At 38.4% G+C, this 19,426-nt stretch overlaps 1 protein-coding gene across 1 annotated transcript in view; it reads left to right on the top strand.

Moving 5' to 3' along the window:
* sd (TEA domain transcription factor 1 homolog scalloped) overlaps window positions 1–15,373 on the top strand; it is a 146,560-nt gene extending 131,187 nt beyond the window's left edge. The window contains exons 5-12 of the mRNA XM_087343821.1: window positions 3,547–3,677; window positions 5,160–5,318; window positions 6,848–6,888; window positions 7,442–7,619; window positions 8,644–8,706; window positions 9,205–9,371; window positions 9,891–10,125; window positions 11,073–15,373. Of these exons, the coding sequence (XP_087199947.1) occupies window positions 3,547–3,677; window positions 5,160–5,318; window positions 6,848–6,888; window positions 7,442–7,619; window positions 8,644–8,706; window positions 9,205–9,371; window positions 9,891–10,125; window positions 11,073–11,186 (1,088 nt within the window). The 3' untranslated portion in view covers window positions 11,187–15,373. The remainder of the gene's footprint in view (window positions 1–3,546; window positions 3,678–5,159; window positions 5,319–6,847; window positions 6,889–7,441; window positions 7,620–8,643; window positions 8,707–9,204; window positions 9,372–9,890; window positions 10,126–11,072) is intronic.
* The last annotated feature ends 4,053 nt before the right edge of the window (window positions 15,374–19,426 follow it).

Raw genomic sequence — 19,426 nt, 5'->3', positions numbered from 1 at the left:
CGAATCTTCATGAATCGTTATTCTGACAAATTAATAACTTATTTTGGGATCTAACCCGGGACTGTACGAAAACACTATACCATCGTCGAATGTCATCACTTCTTGATCTTCAGACGATAATAAATCTGTCAGCATGACAACCAGTCACATGAAGATGGGAGTAGACCCAACTACCGAAACATATACGCCTGCGGTTTCCAAAATTCTTGGTATCATTGCCAGCAACCTTTGGAGAAGCTTCTTTCCGCGAAGTTTTCCCGCACAAAATGTTGCATGCTTTTCTTGTTTCGGCTAGGCGTCTTGCGTCCACGGTCTATCACAAGGTCCTCCATTTAACCAATCCAAATTGTCTTGGTGGTGACGACAAGCCATGAATCTAGTCGTAATGTTTTTCAGTAATTATATTTTACAAGATGGTAAAGTTGCGTCATATTGTGATATAATAAGTATATATTAAATCTTGTCCGTCTAATCACAATAATTCTTATTAAATATTAAAATATTACAATAATTAACATTGAGGATGGTTCTTTTAGGAACTGAAACATGTCGTGAAACATGAAAAATGATGGTCTAATGTAAATCGAATATTTCGATAAAGAGCATCATTTAATATTTTAAATATTTTAAATGTTAATTATTGTAATATTTTAATATTTAATAAGAATTATTGTGATTAGACGGACAAGATTTAATATATACTTATATTTTACAAGTTGATCTCTCATGAATCTGTGTCGTGTTCCCATTTCAATGAGCGGATAAATGATTTGTATCTGTTTCTCCTCGCGCTTGCTACATGCCTTGTCCTTTTCCAGTTCATCACCGTCAGTATTAACGGGGGAGTAATACTTGTGTGGAGTAACGCAGTTTTCGAAGTGGACTCATAGACGGCGGGTCATCGTCTCCGTTCGTCCACTTATCCGCGTCTTTAATTTTCATTTCCAGAACGGAGTCCGGAGAAAGGTGTTTTTTTTTTTTGGGGGGGGGGGGGGGGAGGGGATCTCCAGTAAAATTTGCCGGCAGAATTTCTTCTTATTTGCACACATTTTTACAGAAATCTTATAGTACAAAATATTGGCACGAGATGTCAGACCCCTTCATGGCAAATATTTAATTTAATTCTATCTGTGCTGCGATATAGGCATGCGAAAAAATAACATGGGCATTAATGTCTTTGCATCTGATTAATTAATATCAAGGCTAATGAGTCGAGCAGAATGTCAGATGAACATATCACACTGTCGCCCAAACAGCTGTCCACGCCATGTAGGCGCTGGGTGGGAGAGGAGATATAGCCCCTACTCGATTTTGACATCGGTACTGGTCAGCACTTTGCCCTCGGGGGAAGAGACCCCCCAGTAACCGATGGGTGAGTCTCATAGAAGGTCTGGACTTCGTTGTTAAGCGCGCAGAATTTTTGTTCTGCAGTTGATGTAGCGTTGTTATATAAATCGTACGACGGTAGGTAGCAGTGTCTCTCGCATGGGTCATTAGAAGTTACGTGAGATGGAATGGAAGATGAAGGAAAGGCGAACTTGTGTTTCTCCGTATATTCTTTGTCCTCTCGCGTGGCTGGCTGCTGTTGTGTTAGATGACGGGCGTCCACACTCGCTCATGTAAGCTTTGCTTCGGTTCCTCCCACTCTCTAGTTTCATCACGAAAGTGGAAACAGCAAGATGAAAGAGTTGTTTGAACTAAAGCAAAACAACGTTTGTCCTACTCGTTTCAGTGTACACACTCTGACTACAACCCTTTCCTCTCGTTGGTCATGCCCGGTTTTGTCGAAACTTTGTAGTTAAATCTGAAAAAAGAAAAAAAAAAGCATCGTAGTGCGTCAGTAGGAAGATAGTCGTGTATGAATAAGCTAACTTCGTTGATTCTCCAAGCTTTTGTGTTCATCAGGAGGAAGTCGATTATGCTTTGATAGCCTCTGACTTGGGGGCAGTGTTCAGGAAAGTTTTCGCTTGACACTTGAGTGAAAAGTATAGACGTCGAGTCGTGTTTTGAAAAGACTTCACAGGATTTGAGATTTAAATTGAACGGGTGTGAAACTTCATTTATCACTCTTAGGGAAGAACGTAGAAGGGAGTTATTCAGGAATGAAGTGGTTTCCAGTATTTTGACCTAAGAAAGTGAACGTAACAGGAGAATGGGAGAAAACTGCGTAATTAGGAGCTTCATAATTTATAATTTGTAAAGGTGATTAGGTTAGGTTAGTATTAAAATTGGCTGTCATGGTGGCCACGCGGTCTGAGGCGTGGGCCTCGTGTCCCTTGGTCGCTGGGACCGTGGGTTCGAATCCCACTCAAGCCATGGATGTCTGTCCTGTGTACAGGTAGAGGCCTTGCGACGGGCTGGTCCCTCGTCCAAGGAGTCCTACCAAAATGTCTATAAGATAGTGTAATTGCGTCATATTGTGAATATTATAACAATTATTTATTTTAATCCGTCACCAAATGGAATCATATTTGAGTTTTAAGTTCGTAGATATTTTACACCTGATGATGGTTTTATAAAAACTGAAACATGTTGTGTAAAATGTTCCAAAATGTAAATCGATCAATCGATATGGAACATCAATGATATTTTATTATCTTAATTATAAGAAATTTTAAATATTGTGATAAGACGGATTAAAATAAATAATTGTCAAAATGTCTATATAGATCAAGGCAACGAAAAGTTGGGACCCGCAGTGCTCAGGCACTTGAAGAACGGGTCGTTCCCAGTATCCTAAGTAAGTAATATTAAAATGGATCAGAATGAAGGGGTGAACTGGAATCAGCTGGCTCAAAATTGGGTCCTGTGGTGGTCTTCTGTGAATATGGTAATATTTGTACACCTTCGGGTTCACTAAAAGCTGAGCAACTGTCAGCTTCTCATGCGTTATGGAATTAGTTAAATTGAGTTGACAAGAATTGCCCTAGTAACTACTTAAGTCAGTAAAATGAAGAATCTGATAGAGTTCTCAGGACAGGAAGTGCTTCTTCAATTAGGCAGCTTTTAGAAGTACTTCTGAAGGAGTGGAAGATATGAAAGAAACAATTCCTATTTAAGTAGCGTTTGTTGGACAAAATGAGTATTTTACAGATGTTATTAATTGTATGTTTTTTTTATATTTTAGGAAGAATTTTTTACTGATGTTATGTTAAAATTTTTTAAAACTAGTTTGTAATTGTTCTCGTCATGCTTAATCAATAATCTATTTTTGTAAAAAAAAAAAAAAATTATATTCATAATTTTACTAGCCCATTGGTTACTGCCTTCAGATTGAAAATTAAATCATAATTTTTGCATGGCTGTCATGTTTCCATTTCATATTATCATTGTTCCATAGTTGCGTGTTGACACACTGCGTAGTTCTAATTTCAGAACCACACATTAAATGGCGCTACTGTTGCAAAAATCTCGTAAGTTCCGATATCTGCCGCGATATTAATTATTGCGCCCTTTACAGTTGTTGGTGGAAAGTGAGTTTCCATGAAATGTTCCTTTTAGAAGATGAAAGCACGTAATTTTACCGATTTTCCTTTCCCACCGCAGGTCGCAATGAGCTGATTGCTAGATACATCAAGCTGCGTACAGGAAAAACGAGAACCCGGAAACAAGTGAGCTCGCATATTCAGGTGCTTGCCAGGAGGAAGCTCCGAGAGATACAGGCCAAACTCAAAGTGGTAAGTATAATTAAGTAACACACTTGCTGCTGTGAGAACCTCAGATCTCACCAGGTAAATAGCAGTTTCGTTAACAAAACAGTGCAAAGGAGGTTTGTGCGTTAAGAGGACAGGCATTTTGACAGATTATTATTGAGGTAGAGCGGCCGATTGTGGGTTTGAATCCCGTTTGAGGCATGGACGTATGTGTCTGTCCTCCGAAGGTAGAAGAGGCCTTGTGATGGGAGCAGTCCCCCGATTCACGGACTCCTGCCAAATGTTGAAAGGTGTACAAGATGGCAGACAAATTCTTCAGAAAGGTCAAGGTTCAAAGTGAGCTGTAACACCTGCTTGGTGGTGTGAAAAGTGCATGCCAAGTAACTGACAGAATTGATACTTTACAAAGATCGTAGATGGTTTGCCAGATTGGCGGACAAATTAAATATCATTCACGTCCAATCACAGGGCAGGTCACGTGGGATTTTAGGTTGAGAAAAATTGTTTTCTCTCTTAAGTGCTTTGGTTTGGGAAAAAGTAAGGCGTCAACCAGACGGAGGCTGAAAATTGAACCGAACTACTCGTGATCACATCTTAAATCACGATGATCTATTTTACTTTATCGATACTGTAGCGAAAGTTTATTGAAGTAACAAAAGATTTCATTCATGAATTTTTTTCTTGTTTATTCAAGTAAGACGCAGAACATTTTTGCAATTTTTTTGTTTTTGTTTTGCAATCTCAAAAAAATTATTTGTGCTCGTATCATTAAAATTGTCGAATTTAAATGAAAATTACAAAAATATCTGTAGTATTACATTTAATTAAAATTGAGTTATGTTGGGTTATCCATTCTCGTGTTGATTCTTACGTACAGTTTAATGGTGGTACCACTGCATCAGATGAACTGCACGTTAAGTCAATTAAGGATGTCAGAGATTGTGGTTGTGGTGTGTTTGATGATTGTACCGTCGTGGCATTTCTTTGGAGGGACTAAGTAAAACCTCGCCTCAGTCAGGATAGATGATTCTGGGGCAAGATTGAGACCAGAAATGTCGCAAACACATGACAAGAATTTACGCTGAGTAGCAGAATTTTATTAAAAAAGCTCTTCAAGTATTCGAGGGTTTTTGTTTTTTGAAGAAACATTGCCGACTGTACAGGTCATACGTAGCGCCAAATGGCAGGATGATGAATTTTAAGGGTTGTGGAAAGAAACAGTTGCGATGTATCTTGAGGCACTTTTTGAGCACTCGCCCAGAGGGATTGAGAGAAATGATATAAAATCACACACAGTCTGGTTGGTCTCTGTGCTAAGGTGTGATCCCTGGACCTCCCATGCAGAAATTAAGAGAGCTAACGACTACAACGTAATGTTTTGTATGAGAATTATTGTCACGAAATGTTTTGTCTCCTTAGTTTTTAAGGTAGTTTCTTTAACGATGCCCAGTTGGGAACTAAGAATTTGATCTTTTGGGTGGTGATGGTTGTGTTGACATGACGTAGTCTCCCACTCAGGACCATGCAGCGAAAGAGAAGGCTCTCCAAACTATGTCCAGCATGTCGAGTGCACAGATTGTGTCGGCCACAGCAATCCACAACAAAGCTGCAGCTGCAGGGTTGGCCAGCCTGGGCTTAGCATCGCCCGTCTCTTATCCTGGTGCTGTGAGTATGGATTAGATAACCTAACTTACTTCAGCATTCTCTGTGCCCTTTGAGTCGATGTAACCTGCTTTTTTTCGAAGCACTCGGAGACCTGGTGGGCCCACTTACAGGGTTAAGGTAGCTGCGTTGCATCTCAAGCCCTGAAGATGTTGGCAGAGGCCAATGTGATAAAGGAATATTCCTGGGGGCATAGGCCACAGGTAGACGCAAATAATATTATTACGATGAATTATCTCCCAGGTGTGTGGTCACAAACGTGCGTTTGTTCACCGCAGAAAGCAGTTAACGTTAATACGAGGACCGCTTTACGCTTGACTCCTTGTTCCGCTTATTGTAATAAGTGGATTCCTTGTCACCATGGCGTGATGCATCCCTGGATTAGGAAGGAGTAGGTCGTTTCCATATCTGGATAAATAAAATCTGGCATCGTGGTTACAAGTGGTCACTTTAAATGTACCAGCTTGGTATGAAAAATGCCAAAACGTTCCCACAAATTGACATAAACTATGTATGATTGACCTCCAGTAAATGAACTGGTAAGAAATAATGATAAAAGCTTTAATTGGAGCTGCTAATTAATGTGTTAGCTGCTTGTTATTTTACTAATGATTTAAATGGACAATAAATGCAAATTTTGATTTATTTTCAGCTTGAGACCGTAAAATATAGCTCAGAATATGACAACCAGTTAAATCCAGTTCACATCTTCGCAACCTAGTTGTAGAATGTTCATTTTAATATTATTTTTCCATGCCTATCTCAAGTCTTGACGGTAAAACCACTTTCCAAGAAATTTTCCTGCCAGAATTCTGTGCTTGTTCCCGCCATCAGATCTCCATAGTCACATGATGATAACATTAGTAGGAAACTGTAAAAACTTTGAAACTTTCTTTTTAAGGCATGTTTGCACTAGACTTGTAGAAATGTGCTTTCTAGTTTTTCCTTGTCTGTGTGCCTGTCCATCTGCATATAATAACTTGAAAATGATCGAATGGGGTTTCATTGTATTTGTTATTGGAGAATTTTTCTAAATTTTATTGACACATTTCAATTTTTGTCCAAAATGGACAACAGAAATGGGCACACACATAAATTTTTGCGCGTGGAGGTGACTCGTGGGGAATTCTAAACGACCTCGGTTACTTGGAGAATTCCTGCATGAGGAATTTCCAACCAGCTATGCAACCATGTCCAGAATTCTCCGTGATGATGTCACCACGCACCCTGCCGTGCAAAGGCCATTAATCCAGACTATTTTGATATACTGGCACCATGCGTGAAGGTCAAAGGTCAAATTCTGGTGAACACACAAGGTTTATTATTTTGTGCATGCATTTCCTAACTTATTTATTGATATCTGTAGAGTTTAAACTGGTTATGAAACTGATTCGACGTCACAAGTGGCTCAGGAAATTGTTGCTAGACAGAAGAGCCATAAACAAAATTGACGCAAGTCCCAGTTGTAAAATTTAGCACCTCACTGCGATTTACCTTTAATGTGAGTTTTGATATTGATTGCTTTTTGTTAGCAGTTCTGGCAGCCAGGGTTGCAGCCAGGAACATCGCAAGAGTAAGTATTTTAACACGACGTACGACATTATTCACAAGTCATTTGAATCCTACGTATATTACAGAACATTATTTTCAGAATTTACGTGACAGTGGTCAATTCAGTACGGTACAATTGTATCGGACAAAGTTGGGGTAGTTCGGTCAGTATAGTGAGTGGCTATGGATGGACTGGACGACGACTGGTTCGATCCCTGACGGTGGCAGAGGATTTCTCCTCTAGCCTCTGTGCCCACCCAGCCTCCTATCCAATAGGTAGTGGCGTAGGATTTGAGGTTCACTTCTATAGGTCAAATAGCAGCCAAAGGTGAACCTCCTGTGACCAAATGTTGTTGGTGCTGGAAGGATTATTTTATACCATAGTTCATATTTGTTAAAAGTTGGCACTGCTGTGGCGCTGTGGACAAGGCTTATACTTTAAATCTTGGGGAACAGGGGCCTGTCTTGTAAATGTTATTCAGTTTTTAAGAAACGATCTGGTAGTCGTTACGTAACCTTGACAGTTCTGGGATCAACCCTTGCTGAAATTGCGTTGTTATTAATGTCAATTGCAGTGTGAAGCCGTTTGCGCAGCCTGGCTATGCAGGCAAACCAGCTACAGCTGTGTCATCCAGTGACATGAGTCTGCAGGCACCGCCCCCTCCGCCGTGGGAAGGGCGGGCTATTGCCACGCACAAGCTGCGCCTTGTCGAATTCTCCGCTTTCATGGAACAGCAGCGAGATGCGGACACTGTACGTGTTGAGTATTTCTTATTTTCTCTTTTTATAAATTTGCTAAGATATTTTTATTATTAAAATGTTTTTGGGTGTACTTTTATGCAATGCAAAAAGTTAATTAATAAAAAGGGGAAGTAATGACCATCCACATGTTTCATCTGTAAAAGTTCTGAACATACTTTTCAGTATAAATTAAATTTTTGTGTAAGGGGGGTCTCGTATCAATTTTTTTGGATGATTTAATTTTGATTTATATTTGTCTGATATATTCATGCTTTGCATGAATTTTTTTATGTGGCGTGTTATGTGGGCCTAGCATAAACAGCAGCACTAAGAACGACAGTGTACTATAGGAAATGAGTGTTTTTAATTTTATTACAAGAAGTTACTGATTTTATATTTTAATTTGAAATCATTTAAATCTGCTATTCATTCTTCGATAGCCACGGTGGTCTAGCGGTTAGAACGCTGGCCTTGTAATCCTGGGGTCTCGGGTTCGAATTTATAACTTGTGTTGGGCAAGGCCGTGGTCTAGGCAACACGGAGTTTTCCTCCGTGGCATCCCAACAATTACTCCATTCACACACAGAAGAAGGCAATGGCAAACCACTTCTGGATCATCTGCCAAGAACGTATATGAACAGGTCCCAGTCTGAGAAAAGGATGGAAGGATCCTGTTCATATGGACCTGTCGTCAGACAGAACACTAAATAATAAAATAATTCATTCTTCCTGAGTAACTCGCCGTATAAGTATGGCGATACAGTCCAGTATACCAGAGACTGTCCATCATTAGGGTTAATGTGACAAGTGACATGATCGCTCATTTTGTCTGCATCCACGACCGGTTCTTGGAGCCCCCTGTCCTTGTCCATGAATGAACCGATATGAACAGTGGTTGGAGTCTGATGATGCCTACTTACACGGCTGATTGCCTGAGAAGGCTACGTGCATTCAAATCATATGTAACCCTGTGATATGAACTTTGTGATCTTAAAGTGTCCGTAAGTTAGAATTTGGTTTTCCTTTTGTTTTTCAGTATCATAAGCATCTCTTTGTACACATAGGAGGATCAGTCACGTACGCAGATCCACTGTTAGAGGTGAGTTTTGTCCTGACGTTCAGTATTAATTTAATCTAATTCTATATTTATGTATATATTGTGCTTGGAATTGAATGGGACATGTCAGCTGATGCTATTAATTTATGGGGCAGAGCAGAATTTTGGTTGTAAAGTTTGTAGGAAAGAGACCATTAAGAAAATCTAGAAGTGTATGGGAAGATGATATTAAAATGGATCTTCGGGAAGTTGTATGGGGGTATGGACTGGATTCATCCGGCTATGAACTGTTAACAATCTCTTGTGAATGTGATTGTGCCCCACAGTTGTGTTTGGTTGTGGCAGCGTGAAGTTCTTACTCCTATAAAGTTTGTGAAATTCTTGCGAATTTGGAATGACGTGATCAAGTTGATGATTTAGATTTGTGGTTGAAAAGCAGTGAATCGAAGCGTCAATGTTTGAATTAAATTAACAAAAGAAATATCATGGTTTGACACAGTATTTTTTTTAACTTATTTGATTCCTTTTCTTTATCTACAGGCTGTAGATGTGAGACAGATCTATGACAAATTCCCTGAGAAAAAGGGGGGTCTCAAAGAACTCTATGATAAGGGGCCACAGAATGCATTCTTTCTTGTCAAGTTCTGGGCTGACCTTAATACTAACATCCAGGATGAGGCAGGGGCATTCTATGGGGTTACCAGTCAGTAAGTATAAATCAGCATCTAGTTGTAAGTTTGGATTAATTTCTTCCATGATTATCTTTATTTTCACGCGTCATTCTTAAACATTAGAATGTAAATGCTACGGGCATAGTTGCTGTTGTCATTTCATGTATTTATAAATTTTATAACCCTAAGACCAATCTTGGAATACTTGACTTGTCAGTGTCACCTTGTGATGTCTGATTAAAAATGATGCTGTGCTGTATAGACTGACATTTCAGAAGTACTTACTGCTTCCATCATCAGGGAGGCGGCGAGCACCTCTGAAATGTCGATCGGCATCTCCGAGACTGCGCGGTGCAACATCCTAGAACAACGCGTAGAAAGTGCTCGTCTGTTACAGAATTTGGTTCACAAAACAAAGTTCAGTGTTCTACATATCAGCTGTTTGCATCTTGAGCCGAGTATTGTAGATTCTTTGTTTTGGTCCAGGATGCATCATGGGAATTGATGTAATTTAACCTTCCCCCCCAAAGAATAAATTGGTTCTGCTTCTTGTAGGTATGAGAGCAACGAGAACATGACCATCACGTGCTCCACCAAAGTGTGCTCGTTTGGCAAACAAGTGGTTGAAAAGGTTGAAACAGAATATGCAAGGTTTGAGAATGGCCGCTTCGTGTATCGCATCCATCGTTCGCCCATGTGCGAGTACATGATCAACTTCATTCATAAACTGAAACACCTTCCAGAAAAGTACATGATGAACAGCGTGCTTGAGAACTTCACCATTCTGCAGGTAACCACTAAGTACTCCTGAATCTTTTGTCTTTATCTCATTCCTAAGAAACTAAGGTTTACTATATAAAACTGAGCATTGTTCTGAAGTCTGAAGATGGCCGTCTTCTAGATGGTTGTGCCACGTCGTCTGGTAGAAGTTTACCGACGGCTGCGTCCTTCATCAGGGCGATCGCCTCGATGGTGAGACGGCAAGGACCTATGAAACGTCGGTAAACTTCTACCAGACGACGTGGCACAACAACCCAGAAGACTGCCATCTTCAGACTCACCGCCGTGAGCACCTCAAATCCTATGTTCCGAAGTTTCCTATAGTCATGTGTGAATAATATGTAGCTTCTTGTATAAGTTCCGTTGGGCAGGCAGTAGGTTCAGCCGGTGGTGAAATCAGAAGTCTTTCTGTTTATGCTGCGTCATCAGTTGGCAGAAAAGTGTGGAATGTTATTATTTATTTACTTAAATCAATCACAGCAAATCTGCAAGTGTATTATAGAGGGTTCCCTTTGTAATTGGTTATTCTGAACACCATGATTTGAACACATGCTGAACGATGGTTTGTACATATGCGTAACTCTTTATCAGTAAGTCAAAACTTGTTGAATTTTATCATGTGTCACACTCTGATAAGTAGTACTTGTCTCACATAAGTACCGTATTTTATAAATATAAATTGCACCTGACTTTTAAGAATGAAATAATAAAAAAAAATATATAATTATATCTCAAGTACCGATCAAATTAAGAAAAATTTCAAAAGGCACTGGGGTTAACTGTGGCGTAACTTCATTTTTTGGGTTTCGTCATCATCATCATCAAATAAGACTAAAAATCAGTCAGTTAATAATCATTTTGAACTCTAAAATGCAACGTTCCATCTGAACCTTCTTCTGATGCGTGTTACGTTCTTCTAATGTTCTAAATCCCTGAGATGACATTGAATGCTTTCAGGTGGTGACAAATCGGGAGACGCAGGAGACGTTGCTTTGCACAGCGTATGTGTTTGAAGTGTCAACATCAGAACACGGTGCTCAGCACCACATCTATCGGCTGGTAAAGGACTAGCCGGTCTGCCCCGTTCCAGCCCCCCAACTCTTTCCAACAGTGCCTGTACACACGTTTGGTCATCGTGTGTTCATTTCCAGGGCTCCCACTGCTATAAACTACTGAGAAGCAGATTCTGAAGAACATTGTCAAAACAATTTCCAGTTCTTAAGACATGGGGTGGGAACCCTGGTTTGTTACGAGACTATAGTAGTATTATTATCTTTTGTTATTATTGACGTCTCATTATCCTTCCCCCTCACTGTGGATGGGCTACCAAAAAGGATATTCCCTTGGCTAGGGATGCAAATTGACAAAAGGAATATTGGATTGTAAATTTTTGTGATTTTTATTTTTCATCAGTTTGGTATAAATAACGATACAAAAAATAAGTGTCATATCTTTTACATTCGTAATGAAACTGTGATTGTTTTTAACGGTGGAAGTATCTTCATCCGGAATGTTTGACAAGAACAACCTTGTTTTAACACGTTTGGTGTAATTTTTGTCCATGACTCGTTTTGTATTACTTCCAGTTACGTGTACACATTTATGTGGTTTATGATATTTTAGCGCATGGGAGGCGCTCCCAGATTCCTACGCGTCCCTATGACTTGAAAAGCCGGGGATGAATCATTGAACCAAACTGTGGTTTGTTAGGAAGTGTAATGCCAATTTGACATCCCTAAGCATTAAGAGTGCCACATAATTGAGGGATTGTACAGGGTGATTCAGACTTTATTTCAAAATTTCTGAAGATTGCTGTATTCCTGCGGTCATTCTCAGTCTGAAGTGTCCGGTGAATATGTAACTAATTCTCCATTCTCCATTATGGAGGTGTTCAGGAATGCTCTGCACGTATTTATACTGTGTTAATGTGTTCTGATTGGTTTGTAATTAATGACAGAAGTGACTCATTTTCCTCCTGAATGTGTAATGATAATAAGAACTTTGGAGTCATATATATGCATGGCTTTCATGGCCACGCAAATAAAAAATGAAGAGTTTGATTGTTAAAACAGGTGGGAAATATAGTTACCATTGGGCTTTAAAGGGTTAACAGAAAGTCGGTGGAAATTACTTCCCGCTGTTCCACGAGGATTTGCATTTGGTCACAAATGATTGTGTTAATGACTTCACTGTGGGTAAACTGAGCCTCGCTAGTAATTAGTAATACAACTGAAAGGTTTTGTTAAATGAAGGACACAATTCTAACCTCTGAGCAAAGTTCCCAGGTTGAAGAGTTTTTTTGTGTATGGTACAAAGACAGAACTTGATCACAAAGTGTTCTATGGCTCTCCGGTCCATATTCGGTCCACAGCCTCCTCAATTCTCCTCTTCCGTTCGGTCCTCTGTTAGGTCCGTCTGTCCGAGGCTTTGATTTAGGTTTCGAAACGTCTTCCTTTTTACGGTGCAAGGCTGTTAGCCTTGCGACCAGCCCCCAACCTGGAGGACCAGGGTACCTGTCTTAGTCTGACCTCTGCCCCTCGACCAAATCTGGCTAGGGAGGCCCTACCAGTAGCTATGCTACCGCCAGCATAGCTCTTGGGGTCACTGAGGTACTCAGCCCCACCACCACGACAAGGTGCAGGTACCATTAAGTGGGGACAAAGTGTTCTTTAGACTTTAATTTGCTGTACATGGAGGCACTTAGAAAATCTTCAGTTACTTACACTTAAATTGTGTTGTACTATTTTAGTGTTGTTTTCCTTCTCAACTGCGTTCTCTCTCGAGGACATTCAGGCGGTGAAAAAACACTGGGAAATTAACCACTTTCTTGCAGATGTGGTGAACACTTAAAAAAACTTGTTGATCTGGATGTATTCTGTCTGCAGCATTTGTGTTATCATTGCAAATCCTATAAGTAAAATGCATGTCCTTATTTTCAGAATGTAAAAGACATAGACATAATTACTATTTAGTTTAAACAACTCTGGTACAATGCGTACCCACAGTTCAGTAACCACCGAGAATCAGGCCCACGTTCATAGGACATTTCAGATTATGAAAATGCTTCCGGAATACTGACATAAAATCATTAATCACTCTGTATATGAAATACGAATAGCAAATTAAATTTGAGCGTTAAAAACGGCAATTTTTTGATCTCTCTTGTAGTCAAACAATATTTTCAGGGTGAGAAAAAGAAGTGTAGTATTTTGCAGTTTGGCAGCTGAGAGCTTTTACTTAAAAATTAATTATTAATAAAAATAAGTCCAAATGACGTATCAAGATGTGCTTGTTATTGAGATGCAGCATCACTATTATTATATATATAAATATGAGATATATATATTTATCATATGTCTTCTGTGAAGATGTAAACCACTCTCTCACCACTCATGCCGCATCTGTCACCTCAGCCGGCTGATTTCTCGGCTCAGTGAGCAAATACGCATCTGATTCGGCATCGAGTCTCTTCACCGACCACCGACAGCGTTCATCATTCAATCGCTTGTGTACATATATTCAGACTATGATGATGGCTGGCATTGGTTTGTTAGTTTTATTTTATTGATAAGCATTGTGCCAAGCGCAAGAGAAAAACATAAATCAAGAAGGGTCTGGTGAAAGATATTAAGAAAGTTTATTAACACATATTTAAAAAAAAGTTGGCCATATCTTGAACTGCCATATCACAGTATAGATCAACCCTTTGTACTTAAAGTAAAAGAATGTACCAGGAATTTCTAATTAAAGGTGATGCAAAGTATTCAAAAATTATATCGTATGAGACGGATGAAATTTATGTTATTTTTTTTTAATCATCGCAGTCATGCACTTTGTTAAGTGCCTTTCTGTACTCTTCACATTGACTGAGTCATATCTAATAATTGTGCTTTATATGCAGAAATTTATTTTAGGGACAGTGATTGGTCAAGAAGTCGTTAGTGGCAATAGTAGAAGCCTTCGTCTGGGTTTGAGCAGGTGAAGGGTAACACGTGCCATGTGTCAGTCTGTTATGCTGAGGGTGACATTGTAGATGGATTATCAAACAAAACTTCTTTTTAATCTTTAATAACGAGGCATGTTTCGTACTTCTTTTTATAAATGACGTAGTAAAGTTTTTATTTTGAATATTCTGGTAGAGGACCATTCATTAACCAGTAAATCCATCTTAGTTATGTACTTGAAGACTCTTGACCAAAATTTGTCCTCTGTGGTGACACGAGGAAGTATGTCTAATGGTAATCATCCCAAGTAGAGAGATTTTATGAAACAATATTTTCCATTACATTGTCATTGTGATAGAATATTTCTTATACTGCACCCAACAGTTTGTGTTTTTGTTACAGTATGTGTGAATGTAACATAGTCTTATTTTTTAGTGTTTATAATAATAATAATAATAATTATTATTACGCGGGACAGAATGAAGACTTGACGAGTCTTCTCACTGTCCACAATTTATTTTAGTTCTAGAAAGACTCAAGTGTTGTAAACACATTTTTTTGTACAAAGCCACTTCCTTTTTTTTAATTTTCCAAGTTGCCATATCTGAAGACGTCAAGTTGTACCAAGAAACAGAGAATTATATTTTACAGTTTACTTCTTTGGTACGTGAGAATTTATTTTTCAGCTTCTGGTTAAATTATGCTGTAACTTAAACTGTTCTTGGTGCAGAGTGATGTTTTCTTTAAATTAGTGTAACAAATGCTATCCTTACAATTTGTAAAGAGATTTCATGGGTTGATTGGTCAACATTGTGCTTTGTGCCCTTCTGCGTACGTGACTTTTTACTCGTGTTTAATAGCGAATAGCACGTGGTGTTTGTGCAGAAATATGGAATTTTTCTATGACTCTGCTTCTACTTTCACGTTAGAGGCAGTGATATTAATGTGTCATATATTCCAGTTTGGTACACGCCATTACTTGTAATTCAGAGCAACAGTTGACCATTGCTTTATGAAATTTCAAGATACTTTTCACAATTCTTCTCCAGTTTTTGTGTAGGTTGTGTTATGTCGTGATACGAGAATTTTTTGTTGTACTATTTTACATCTGTTTGCTGCAGCTTTTTTTAATGTATTTGGTTTGGGTTTTTGTTTGATTCCTCTAGCTTTGTACTGTAGTTGGAAGCTATTTTTATTGGCACAGAACAAATGTGTACCACTCTCTAGTATCAACCTAGATGTGGCAGCAAAACTGGAAAACAAGAAAAAAAAAAGTGAATGAGAAGGAAAATAAATTACGGACACTTTTGTACAGTTGTAATATTATATTTTGTTGGAGAAACAGTTCTCTCTGTCACTATTTCCTTATCTTTATATCTTCTTGGAACAGACAGGTTCATACAGCACTAATGTATTTTTATGTTGGACACTGCCCATTCTGAGAAACTGGCCGAGGATGGAATTTAATTGCTGTATGGTGCCTATAGCAAAAAAAGAATTTTTGTTGGAAAACCAGAAGGCATCAAGTTACTGTGGATCTAGAAAGGGACTGCCATCTACCTTTTCTGGACATCTGGTCAACCGACACCCAGACAACAGGAAAATGACCCACACAGACATACCTGCGGCTTAAAAGAGATCATCATCACCACCCTGATGGATAGAACAAACACTATCTGTGAAGAGTCCAGCCGGACCTCGGAACTACTTGTCCGATCCATTCTCTGAGCCAATGGCTACTCCCTGCAGGATATTAAGGGAACATCCAGACCCAGACCCGCCAGGAGAAGCACGACAAAAAACAGTAAGCACAGAGCACACCACCATAAATCCAAGGAACTACTGATTGCATTTCCAGACTTCAGCAGAAACATGACATCCACACAATACAAACACAAATAAACAAAATGGCCACTCAATTCAATTCCACCAAAGACAGCTCCCAAATGTAAAATCAGGTGTTTACAGGATCCCATATTCTTGTGGAAAGGAGTACATTGGACAAATTGGCTGTCATATCTCCATCAGGATTATGGAACACGTAAGAGACACCAGACTGGAGAGCCAGAGATCAGTGGTGGCTGGGCTTTTAACAGCCACCAGACACAGCATTGACTTTGATAAAACTGAAGTCGCTGCCAACGTCAGCAGCTACTGTCCCTGCATAACAAGAGTAAGCAAAGCCTGGCTGCACCTGTTTATCCCAAAATGACTGACTCCACCAGGCCCTTAAAAGGGCAGGTCAACCTTCAACTCTCCCAACCGCATGGTCAATGAAAAAAACCTGCCACTCCCTTCCAATTAATCACCGGAAATCCTTTTCAACATGGTCACCAGAACCTCATCACCTCCTTTCCTCAACCACGTGTTCCTCTCCCATTGGATATCATCCAGCTCCACCAAATTTATCTCGGCACAGTTTACCGTTGGCATTTCATGTGCAAGAATGGTGTAACTTAGCTTGCTTAGGACTCCATGTTTAGTTTTCTTTTTCGTTTGTTGCCCCATGTTATCCGCAGTGCAGATGGCAACTGCAATGTTTGCTGAAATGTAAGTTGACACCCAATATCAAACATGGCTCTCACCCGAGAGCCAAAGTTATTAAAAATAGAATGGTAGATAAAAAAATAATTCAGGAGGATGGAGGAGGCAAAAGGAATGCAGACTCTAGGAGCTATTGATAAATATTTAGCTAGAACATTTGATGGAAAAGTGAATATTTTTTGAAAATGTTCACGAGATGTTATGTAAATCCACATTAATATAGAGATGGAGGGTTTAGAGGGAGGCTAGAAGGAGATTGACAAAACTTGTTGGAGATTTTGTAAGAAAATAATACAGATACCCAAATTTGCATCAAAAGGGGCAGGTGATGAGACACTAGAAGGGGCAACGTAATGAGCATGGGCAAAGAAACTGACAGGAGAAACAGATTAGCATTAGCATATTTTTGGCAAAACCAACAAAAGAGTTGAGTAGGACATGTAAAATAATTTGTTTAAAAATATAAGAGGAAAGATTTTATTGGTATTTTACTGTGAAATAAAGTGAAGGAGTAATGTAGAATACACCGGTTGCTGTACAAGGAGAAAAATGGGATGGCATGGCTTTAGGTATTTGGATATTGAAAACAGATTATTAAACTATTTGGAAACTGAAAGGAAGAGGGAGACATTTTTATTTAATAAGTGGCTTTGTATAGGCAAATGAAGATTTAGCCTGTAAGAGAATAATAAGGCTTCAGATTTAAAAATTATTGGAATATACCTATATAAAGTTAGATGCAAGTGTATAGTCATATCAGTGAAAGTGTCAGGGCAGTCTGACGTGCAGTTCCAGGTTGAAAGGAATGGGAACGTATCATACATAACGCTGTTAAAGCTTTAATTGGTGAACTGCACAATAAATCATGCACGGAATTTCAAAGTACAACACCTTTAACTGAAAACAGTGGTTGGAAATTAAAATGAAGTTCTTACGAGTTTTAATAGATACATCCTGTTGTGTGTTAATAGTTAGGTTGACAGTCCAGCTACACAACAATTTTTTATTATAATTTAAATGTTTATTAAGATCCGCTAAATGTTTTGACCTTTCTTGGTCATCTTTAGGTGATTCTCTGTAAATGTTTGAAACTAATATATATGACTACTAAATTGTATATATATTTTCTGTTGCTGACTACACCATGTAATGGATCATGTCTTCAGCAGCTTACATATTTAAGTAGAGTGGACTACGTAGTTGTAGTTAATGGTGGAAAAGTGTAGCCAAACTCTTTAAGTTCTTATTTCCACAGTATGTACAACATTTTAAAAATTTTCTTTTGGGTAATTTTGTAAAACTAACATTTTAATATGAAAGCATATTATTCTTTTTTAAAGGAAACAATATTAAGTGTTTTAAAATAGTTTTTAGCTGATTTGTAACATGAAAATCAATTTTAATTTCTATTTGCCACTATTTTTGTCCTATTTCTCTGTCACTAATACTTTTGTAAAAACAAAAATACCAGACACTATCATGCTCTCATTTTTTTCTTCAAATTAGATTTAATTGATTTGAAAATTCTTAATAGGCCACTGAATGGTGTAGCCTACTACTGTCACTCATCAAAGTACATGAGCTTTCTCACGTCTTCAAATACATCCCACATCAAACAAAAATGTTATGAAAATATGCTCTTGCAGATACTTCAGTGGTCAAGGATCATCAGACAAATACAGAATACTGCAATGCTATTGGTAGTCTGTGTAGAATAGTTTATTTTTATACCTAGTAGGTACTGTGGAAAGTCTCCTTTGCAAGAAACTGTTGAACATTTTTTTTTATTTATTTACTTATATAACAGGCAACTAAGATGTGATTTAAAAGGGGTCCATTAAGTATGAAAGAATATGAAAATATTTCAGTACATTTCTCATGTTAGAAAGTGTGATTGTCTTTAGTCTAATTTAATTCAATTTTTAACACACTGCATAAGTAACAGACTTTTAAATAATAAATATTGATATTACATACCTTATGTTGACATTTTCTTTAATATAGATGCTGGTGTGGCATCCAGGTACTTAAAAATATGTGCAGAGCACCACCTGCACCACCCTGCTTAGATGTAAGTCAGAGAGTTAAGTCAATGGGATCTAATTACTAGTGTAGCACTAAGGGGAACATGTAGAAAAGTTGTGGACCACAACCGTTTCTCTCTATTTAAAGCATGTATTGAGCCCTTGTTTCAGGTATCTCCTTTTTTGGGGGAATAAATTAGTACCTAAAACTCCTGATGATTACATTTTAATTTAAATGGACTTTGACTCAAGATGTACAAATAATTGGCAAACTAACATCATTCTTACTGAGTTTAAACTCTGTGAATCTCATACATTGTATGAATACAACAAAATATTTTCAGATTGTTCTTGATAAACGTTTTAATTCTGACGTGAATATATATTTTCACAAGCCCTCGAGTTGATGTGTCTCATTCGTGTTTGAACTTTTTCTTCCACAAACATTCTTTTGATGTTGTATGTCATATCAGTGAGATTTATCTTGAATTTTGAGGTGTGACAATTAAATTCCCGGAATGCCCACATACATGCACCGAATAACGTGTGCACGGTTTTCACCACATGGTATGCTAGTTTAATGGATACCACCGCCCAAACAAAAATTGCTGTTGTATGCTGTGTAACTTCTTATAGAACATCGATAGTTTCCCTTCAGTGAGCGCACAACAAAAGGATCAGATTTATTACCCAGACGCTCTGAAGATGAGAGCAGAGATTGTTCTCGAAACATAGGCAGAAGATATTGTTTATTCACCGTTGAGCCACAGACTGTAAACTAAAGACCAAATAATTGACC

Source organism: Zootermopsis nevadensis, unplaced genomic scaffold, assembly GCF_977971745.1.
Source record: "Zootermopsis nevadensis isolate Lab colony 2312 unplaced genomic scaffold, Znev_1.0 Znev_ptg000006l, whole genome shotgun sequence".
Lineage (NCBI taxonomy): Eukaryota > Metazoa > Arthropoda > Insecta > Blattodea > Termopsidae > Zootermopsis > Zootermopsis nevadensis.
Note: the sequence above shows the minus strand (reverse complement) of the source record. Positions and strands in the feature narration are given on the sequence as shown.